Consider the following 10,409-nt stretch of genomic DNA (forward strand, 5'->3'; position numbering starts at 1 on the left):
TCTGCTGGGACAGCCAAACAGCAGTGGTGTAAAGTGTTCTGTAGGTTGTAGTTGACATTGCAGTCGTGTAATACCTTACACGGATGGGGGAGCGATTGCAGCTTCTATTGTTTTAAGCAAAGATGACTCACGGTGTGTGAGTGGTGCTGAAGGGACAGTTCTTCTTGCTTATTTCAGGGCCAGAGGTACGGCTTTGTGTGGGGGATGCATTACCCACGGTGGGTCAATGCATCCCCCTTGATCATGATGTTCTTCATGATGGGGTAGCAATATATCACCTGAGATTATTCTGTACATTGTAACATGTAAAATGAGACTGAATGTTCATTCAAGTCTGAGTGTGTACAAATGGAACCAAACGGCCCCTTACAGCATTGATGATTACATTGTTAACTGTAACTGCTAAAGATTTCCTGCTCGCCCATTTTGCCATAAGTGAAGCTCAAGGACGAGTCTTTGCGTGTCAACATTGTGACATTGTTCTGCTAATTGACAAAGCAATCTAGTAGGGATTCTGCTTGCTGTTTAATACCACTATGGTGGATGAGTGCCAGGTTGGATTTTGTTGTTTTACAAGCAGGAAGAAGTTGAGGTCCACTGCCCACAATGGTAGCTTTCTCATTGCCTGTTCCCCTGCTCTATAGTGAGGTCACCAGCGAGGACAAAAGCACTTATGTAGTACCTCTGGGGTGGCCTGGCAGCCACCTGCTGGCCTGGCAAACACACTGTTCCGTTCTCCGTCGCTTTCTTTGTTTTTCAGCTCAAAATTCAATCAGAGCCGGTTACAATGCACCCCTGCACACCTCACGACGCGCGGTACATAAGAGGAAATTTGTTCATTGCACAGGACGTCCGTTTTGTATCAATTGATTTAAGTGTAGTAAATGGGCATACAGTAGAAGGTCTCATGTTTGGAGTGGGCAAGCAGATATTACGTATGAAAGAGTCACGAGTGACCTCACAATGGAACTCTTACAATGCCCACGCACACGCGTACGCACACACACACATGCACGCGCACACACACGCACACACACACACACACACACACACACACACACACACACACACACACACACACACACACACACACACTGAAATCTTGTGGCTGGCACTGTCAACTTGGCACAAGCAAGAGAGAGTATAGTGGTTGAGCCAACCTCACCCCCATCTCCTCTCTCTACCCTGCTGTTGACCCCATAGGCCCTTTTGGCTTGTCAGTGGCTGCGCTGATCAGAATGGTGTCATTTAGCGCCAGTCCAAGCACCCCACTCACTTAGAATAGAGGAAGAATGGCCAGCGTAGATGAAAGAGGAATAAAATGAAACCTTGCTCTGTTAAAAAACCATTAAAATCGTCCATCAAAAGGAACAGTCAGCCCATAAATCACACTTCAAAAGACGGTCCCATTCCATTCCCCATCGCTGTGCCCCTTTAGATCAGCTTGTGAAATGGAACTTTATTGCCAACTATGAATGCCTGTGTGTGTATTTCTGACACAATGACATATGGTGACTTTAGTTCTTGCGGGGCACTCTATTTTTCAAAATGTGTATTTGAAGTAATTATTTTCTTGTATGCACCATAATGCCATTCTTACTCTCTATACTGTTTTGTTCTATTGTACTCTGTTCCATTATATGAGCCCACATTCAGTGTTGTGTCTTTGAGTTATGACATATCGTTGCTCTCGGGAAGAAACCACCGAACTCCAGTTTTGAGGGTTTGGATTTTTTTTATTTTGCATAAATCAGTGCTATTGAACACCCTTTACGTCTGTGTGTTGGTTAAAAAAATATTGAAACAATGAAAAGTAGTAAAAAGCGCTCCAGACAAAACCTCCATTGGACCCTCAAACTACATGTCTGCTAAAACAGCTGCCTCCACCACCCGAGCTCTCCCTCTCATGCAGGTAATTGACAATATAAGTAGCCTACCAACTTTGATGACGTAAATTTCCCTTCATTATCAATGGCGTTTTTAATGTTTGTTTAAGGAATAACAAACATTAAACCTGTATATAGCAAAAAACATAATATGGGTTTCTTCATTTCTTGAAAAATGTATATTTTTCATTTCCTGAAAAATTATCATTTTGGAGTTGGTGGTTTCTTCCCGACAGCAGAGATATGTTGAACGCCTTCCTTTGTGTGGTAAATACATGCTGTGGTTTTTATTTTTAAGACATTGTCCTATATACGCTGTCAAACAACGTATATGGAATTGCCCTTTCACCACCAAGTATGGTGTCTCTAACAAATCTGAAATTTTTGAACTTTACACGATACCAAGATTTTATTATAATGCGTGGCAAAATGCTAAACGTTTCTACGGTCGGCGCTGTGACATTATTGTGATGTCCTGGGTTGACATTAGCATCAACACATCCCCTTGACCAGTGAGTAACTTAGTACACTTACTTAAATACTGTACTTAAGTAAACCTTTGAGGTGTTTCTACTTTACCAGAAGTTACTTTTACGTCTTCTCCACTACATCTCAGAGGCAAATATTGTACTTCTACTCCACTACATTTATTTAGTTACTTTGTGGATTTTGATTTATTATTAAAAAACATACATTTACCACTTCAGCTCTATACATTTGGCCATTTGAAAATAGCCGCTCTACAAGCTCACAATGCGACATTGTGAACGTGCAGATCTGCTACTTTCAAAATATTTGTATACATTTGAAAACTTGAAATGGGACCATGTGCATTGAAATAGTGAGTGAGTACTTTTACTTTTGGCACTTTAATTTAAGTACATTTTGACGCCAATACTTTTGTACTTACTCAAGTACATTTAGAATTCTGGACTTTTACTTGTAAGTAGTAGTTCTACATTGCAGTATTGATACTTTTACTTAATGAATGTGAGCACTTTTTCCACCACTGGTGGCTGTGTTTGAAGCAATAATGTCTGATCGCCGTGGCGACAGCCCTGTGAAAACAATCCAGCTTTGTGACAAGGCCACACTAATCCCACTGTGTGAAACATGTAAAGCAGTCCTCCTACAGCTGCTGAGCAGAGAGAGACAGTTGTGTGTTTTATCTGTGTCGTTTCCTCCCACAGAAGTTGTGTATGCGTGTCTGCGCGCATGCACGTGCACGTTCATGTTGGTGTTTATTTATGTGCACATTTGTTTTGTGTGTCTGTGTGTGTGTGTGTGTGTGTGTACATGCATTGCATTTATATGTGTGCATGTGTAAATATGTAAAATGTCCCTCCCACTGAGTTATGTGTATGCTGAGGTCCGTGTGGGTTACACACAGAATTCTGAAGAGCAAAACCACTGCGGAATGATTAGGAATGGTCTGGAGATGATCTCGAAAATCGTTTCAGGGTCCAGAGCGTGGCCAAGTTACCTCTGGGCTAAAAGAGTTACCCCATCTTGGACAGCGGTGGACGGTCCTTAATGGGTTTTGTGGTCTCCTTTCAATCCCACTTGGCTTGAACGGCTTCATTCCCTCATGCTGATGTGTTTTTCATGAGAAACGATGTTCACTTTATTTCACATGAGAGTAAAAGGCAGTTTTATTTGTCTTCTCGTCTTCTCTCGCACTTTCATACCTCTCCTTTTCTTGTCCCCCTGTCCTGTTGTCTTGCCTGCTCCTCATATCTCTTTCTATTATTATCACCCCCCCCCCCCTTCCTCTCCTCTGCTCCTCTTGTCCTATGCCATTCTCCTATATCTGTCTCTACCTGTCTCCAGTACACATCCAGACGTGCCGTGCCCTCATGGTGGTGTCGGTACTGCTGGGCTTTATTGGCATCATCGTGAGCGTGGTGGGCATGAAGTGCACTAAGGTGGGAGACAACAATCCCGCCACCAAGACCCGCATCGCTGTGTCTGGAGGAGCGCTCTTCCTGCTAGCAGGTGAGACGTGGCCGTCCTCAAAAAGGGAGCCATCTGTACTGTAGTACACTTCAATTCAAGTGCAATGCATCAAGTATCATAGGCTGGGGTTTGGTCATATCTTTGTGTATCTGGTGTTGGGAGATAGTGGTCTGGCATTCCTCTGACCAGGGGTCTTTAGTACGTAATTAGTGTCCCTGCTGTAAACAGGAAGTGGTCACTTTGGCCACATTAGCCCCTGATTTTTCACGAGCCTTGGGGAGAAAAACAAACCAAACAGGCACTGCAATTTGCATGCATTTGTTTGCCTATTTGAGAGATTTCTTTATTACACATTTAGGCCTGCAGAAGCTGATACACAGACATGGATAACTCACTCATCTGTTATTTGTCCACAGGTCTATGCACGATGGTCTCTGTGTCCTGGTATGCCACTCAGGTGTCCTACCAGTTCTTCAACCCAAACACGCCGATCAATGCCAGGTATACATACATCCTCAGCAGGAGATTACTGAATAAATCACTGATCAGTTTGAGCCAGAGCCATAGAGTATAGACAGAGTTACGCAAACTCTGTTCACTTCATGGGGCCAGTCCAATGGCGGCTCTTCTACATAGACTTCTATTGGTTTGTCCCTATTTGAAGGCTTTAGGGACAACCGGAATTAATGGAGTCTATGGGCTCGCACGAGTACATGAACCACCTGACCGTGCTGTTTTCTGCCCCCTTAATATCGCAACTCATCTACTAGATAGATGGCTCTGGTTTGAGCTAGTCACTCCAGTGACTACATTGGTTGGAGGTAATAAGATTTTTTAGAGATGTGCGTGCTTCCCTCTGGACTATACCTCTGGTTGTAGAGCCACCATTTCTTATGTTAAAAGTTTTTTGCCTCACTCAAACATTTTAACTACACAAATCATGTATGGGACAAAATATGTCCATATGGGGATCCAGAGCTAAATACAATTTACAGATCCTTGACATGTCGTGTGAAAGTTTGAGAACCACTGCTTTATCCTCCTCCTCTTCCTGTGCAGGTACGAGTTTGGCTCCGCCCTGTTCGTGGGGTGGGCGGCGGCCAGTCTGACGGTGCTGGGCGGCTCCTTCCTCTGCTGCTCCTGCTCTAACGAAGACAGACGAGGGCAGCAATATTACCGCCAATCACAGCCTTCTACAGCCAGGGAGTACGTGTAATCCCACCCACCCCCTACCAGCAGCCACCCAAACAGATTGCAGAGGACACGCTTGGCTCCACCCCCTTTTACCCTTCGTTACTCAGCTTAAAAGCAAGACTATGCTGCACACAGACACTCACACACTGAGAGACATGCATCATGAAACACACACATGTACGCACACATTCTCATGCACGCACACAAACACACACACGCACTCACATTCACAACACTCACGCACAACGCACATTGAACACACACACGCGCACACACACACACACACACACACACACACACACAATAATATAAATAGGATGCAATATTGTGGAAACAAAACACAAAAAACAATGATTGTGCAGAAACATTCTTACCGTATGTGTAAGCAGACCTGCTCATTTCACGGAGAGCATAGTGATCTAGTTCACTTATTTTTATAGATTGTCTCATGAGTGAAATCTTAGTCATTATTTAACAAAGTCTAAATCAACACAGCTGTCCCAAAAACCTTACAAATAGCTTCTTGCTCTCTTTGCACACTTCTTTAGAGATGCAAAGCTATATTTATATATTATATGTAGGTACATTATATAAAATATATAAATATATATCTTTGTGTACCACAAAACCAAACCATAAAAGAATGGGACGTATTGAGAAGGATATCATACTGTAGGTACATTTGCAGAATGATCAGTGAGCTAGAACGTCCACGAAAACCGGAAACGATTTGGCTCAGGTCAAAACACGAAGCATGTCCTATGCTTCCTGGTTGGAGCTGCATGTGTGTGTGTTGCCTCCATATTTCTGTGTTTTCATCCTCCACTGGTGCAGTTGCATGTGAGGCAGAACCGTCACCCCTGCACTACACAGTCAAAATACTCCATTTGTCCATTTATCTATCTCTGTAACGTAAAAACTGTAACTGAGTGAACATTTTCATTTGCACTCAGTTAACACTGAGGACTTTACAGTGTATGGGATCCTCCACTATTGTGGGCCCCACACAGCCAGCTAAACTTGACAATGTGGGAGCCAAGTCATTGTTGTATAAACATACCGGTACTTGTATAAGCAGCTGAAGAACGGAACACGATTCAATTTTATATTTTCCTAATAGCCTCTTTGGCATTATTATATTATAATCTGCAGGAGTGGAAGGTGAATTGTCAGTCAAAGGTCTCTGCTTAGTTCCTAGGATAGAGACTCATCACTATACATCAGCATCATCATCATCTACATCATGGTGCATTTGCTAATACCTCCGTTAAAGACCTATACATATCACTTCATAATCTGCAGTTACAATAAAGACATGTTACGTTCAGATATCTTCTGCACTTCTCACGTGGTATATATTATTATAAGCTACTGGCAAGTAACACTGATTACTTTATACTAGTCTGCAAGTGAACGTTTCATTTAGTGTTATTGCCATCAAATCAATTAAATTCCATTCCCGATGTGTTTTATCATAAGTAGTGGCTACAGACAAACCTGAGCCAACTAAAATGGTGACCCCAAGTACTCCTTCACAATACAGTACCTTCATTAGTGTTAGTGCTGAAAGAGTTGGTCCATTGCTCTTCAACATAATAAAGCCATTAACTTTTCTTAGAATTGCTCCCTGGAAGGGTCTCCCCCCCACCTTCTTGGTAGACTTTTGTTGGTGGAGTGTTCAATTGTGCTCATGCTTGGGGGGGACATTCTTTACCTACTTCAAACAACGGAGAAAAACAACCTTGGTTGAACTGTCAATAACAGCTGTGTTTTAACAATTATTGCTCAACAAGAATGGTAAAATTACCTTGAAATATTGGATGTATTCAGATTCCTAATGACGAGACACCGCCAGGGATCCAACATTCAGCCATTAAAATGGCTGAATGACGTAACAGCTTACCTCATTCATGGCATGATAGTGACCTTTTGTATGCCATTAGCCTCTAGCAAACAAGCATTTCATTTCAAACATTTCACCACATCAGTTAGGCCTACTAATATTTCTTACTTGGCATAAAATGCCTGCAACCGACAACAATTGTCAGTCAGCTCTCTAGGTTGTCCGCATCACTTGTTCTTTCACTAACACTTACGTTGCCTAAACCATCAAGCACCCACTCACCTACTAACAACTCAGAGCTTTTGGTGACAAACAGTGTGGTCTTGATGTGTCTTTGAGTTTCCCCTCATGTCCGCTAATCCTGTTCTTTTCTGACTGTCTTCTTCTCTCCTCTAATTCAGGGCAGAGTTGTTGAGTGAAACTAGTTTCCCTGACTGATCAGCCCCCGCCTTTTTATCGAGGACTGTTCGAGTTCCCACCACTGTCTTTCCCCCCCTTCCCCATTCCCTCTTATATCCCACATTTTGACCTCTGTCTCCCTGTATATTAGAATATGCCATGCCCTTCCCATATTTCCCTTCCTTTCTACGTACATCTGCACCTTATCAGTATTTTGTGGGAAAACAAGATGTGTGTACCACCCCTTTAGGAACTTGCATCGCCCACTGAGCCTTATTTGTAAATATGGACTCTTAAAGGATATGTATGCTTAGATAGTTATAGATATTCCCTTTAAGAGGTAAGGTGGGGTTTGTCCACTTCAGTCTGTGAACCCCTCTATTATATTATTTTATTTACTGAAGGTTAACTGTATGAGTTGAAAAACGTTGTGGTTATGTTGCGTTATGATTTATGTATTCATTTTATATCCTATGACTTCTGGGTTTGTAGATGTGCCTTTGATTTATTTTGTTCTCAGTGAATATAACTGAACGTTGACTGAAACATGTTTTTTTTTCCCTTTTTGAATTGCAGACCAAATGTTAAAAGTACCCCACCAGAGAAAAGGGAGCAGTACTTGTAGTTTGGGAGAATCGTCTGACCTTACCATGGTTTTAAATTCTGGCAACAGACAAACCACTCTTCAAAGAACAAACCAGACAAACAGACACATTTAGAATAATTTACATGAACTATTAACAAGAAACAAATTCAGGCCTTTAATGTGCCAAGTGACCGTTGTTTTCGTCTTTGTAAAGATTATTGTTTTATCCAAATAGCAATACTTCTATCAGAAGGGCAAGATAAAATGCATATTGTCTGTTTGGTCTGTTTTGTTATTTTAGGGAGTGACAGTCATTCAGGGTATGTTTCTATAACATGTTAAAAATGCCCAGGTTTATATACAGTACCACCACCTTTTTTAATACATATATGTTTTACTACAGTGCCTTATAACATGAGTTTCTGCACATGTATGTTTTTGACTACATGGATTATATAGTATTGCATCTTCTCTGAAGGATGCATATTGTCAATAGTTCCTCTGTAAACATCACATTTGCCTTTTTCTATTGTATCACATATATCATTTAGGCATTCTGTTGAATATATCAACATGTGTACGTAGCTACTGTACAGTAACACTTAAGGAAGAACAAAGGAGATCTTTATATCTTCGACATAATGCCGAATGCCACACTTTATAAAAAGCTGTGTGCCTATTTTCAAATAGCCTGGATTGAGGGTATAGTCAATTATGTTAATTTTGTTTTAGTTAAGTGCCAATATGATTTTGCATGAGAGGACTGTTCTTATTATTGACTCTCAAGGACTGTACTGTACTGCGTGCTGTCTCCTGTTTGTGTCCTGTACTAAGGAACGCCAGTTTTGCTGTGTGTAATCGGTTCAAATGTCTGTTCTGTTGCCATTTATTCACCATGCAATTCCTTTTATCTAATATTTACCTCCTTGATATTGTGTATCATCTCTTTACAGTATACCCCTGTTTCTTTTAGAATAAAGTAAACAGAGAAAAATACATTTGCTGGGATTTGACTCTGAATTAATGACGCATCAAATGTTTCCTATAACTTCTCACCCCTTTTGACTTTCACCTTCCCTTCCACCCCGAATACTTCTCCAGCACCCTGTTGTTCAATAATTGCAGACGTGGAATTCCACTTACGCTCCACTGGTCTGTGCAGATCCTCAAAGGCACAAAGTTAACATGTGCACCATCGCTTCAACAAAGACAAGCCTTGAACACAGCTTTGTTTTTATCAGATGATTGTTGTTGAGGGTACTGGCAGACGTGTGTACCAACAAGTGAGATAGGAAATTCAATGACTTAATCTACGGCATGCAGGTGAATTATCCACTTGTTAAACATCACATGCAATATATCACAGTGCTTTAATTATTTATATCCAAAGCACTGGTGCCCAGGACTCAGGTGTATCAGATTTTTTACCATGTGGCATCAGAAAGGGGTTAACAACTTTCTGAGTTTGTATGCAGAGTTAAGGGAACAGAGCACGGATGTGAAATCTCACACACACCTGAGATGTGCGGGTGTACATATGTCCATATAGTGGTGTCATTTAAACCGCCAGTCACCAGACTGCAGTTACCGGGACAATTTCTACAAGCCTGGGAATTTACGCAGACTGTGAACTGTCTGCATGAAGCATATGTTGGCATTTTGGATGAACTCCAGTTCAGAACACATTGCTGTTGTTTGGACAACCCTGTTGGGTCCATGATAATTTAAGTATACTCCCTCCCTCTCTCTCTCTCGCGCTCGCTCGCACACACACACACACACACACACACACACACACACACACACACACACACACACACACACACACACACACACACACACACACACACACACACACACACACACACACGCAGAGAGGGAATTGAACAATTTAAACCACAATGAGCCAGAGATGCCATATATTTGCCATTCTTTGCCAAACAAATTACATGAAAATTGTACTGCCAAGTGCCAAGTATTTCATATGAAAGTGCTACATGACAATGAAACTAAATAAATGACTCTGCTACTTAATGCACAAATAATTTTATAAATACATAGATAGGTCTTTATATTGTGATGAGTAGCACTCACTTATTACTATATACTTCATGTAGTGAGATATTTATATTAGAATCCATTTCAGTTATATTGCATGAAGGAGTAGAGGTTCTGTAAGCCATGAACCAAAAACGCAATCATTGTAGTAAACCACGAAATACGCCTGCCTGCTGTTAGAACTCTGTAATTTGCAATTGGGTGTTGGACATCTTGGTAAGTACAGAATGTGAAATGGGAAACGCAAAGTATCTGTGTTGTCTGGCTCATGATATACTGTACAAAATAATTGCATCAATATAACATGAAGGAGTAGAATGTATAAATCAGGCTTAAGAAGTTTACAATTTTATAACCCCTACCCTTTTAAAGATGTTGAGTGATACCGTCTGGGGTAGAGGAATTCAAAGAATAAAAAATTACTTCATATACAGTATGAAAAGCAACATATATCTATATATGAATGCACCATGTCTCTGTACGTCTG

General features: G+C 41.3%; 1 protein-coding gene across 1 annotated transcript in view; it reads left to right on the forward strand.

Moving 5' to 3' along the window:
- cldn19 (claudin 19) overlaps positions 1–8,862 on the forward strand; it is an 11,627-nt gene extending 2,765 nt beyond the window's left edge. The window contains exons 2-5 of the mRNA XM_080785334.1: positions 3,717–3,881; positions 4,259–4,343; positions 4,902–5,048; positions 7,855–8,862. Of these exons, the coding sequence (XP_080641460.1) occupies positions 3,717–3,881; positions 4,259–4,343; positions 4,902–5,048; positions 7,855–7,903 (446 nt within the window). The 3' untranslated portion in view covers positions 7,904–8,862. The remainder of the gene's footprint in view (positions 1–3,716; positions 3,882–4,258; positions 4,344–4,901; positions 5,049–7,854) is intronic.
- The last annotated feature ends 1,547 nt before the right edge of the window (positions 8,863–10,409 follow it).

Source organism: Protomyctophum bolini, assembly GCF_963924005.1.
Source record: "Protomyctophum bolini genome assembly, chromosome: 2".
Classification (NCBI taxonomy): domain Eukaryota; kingdom Metazoa; phylum Chordata; class Actinopteri; order Myctophiformes; family Myctophidae; genus Protomyctophum; species Protomyctophum bolini.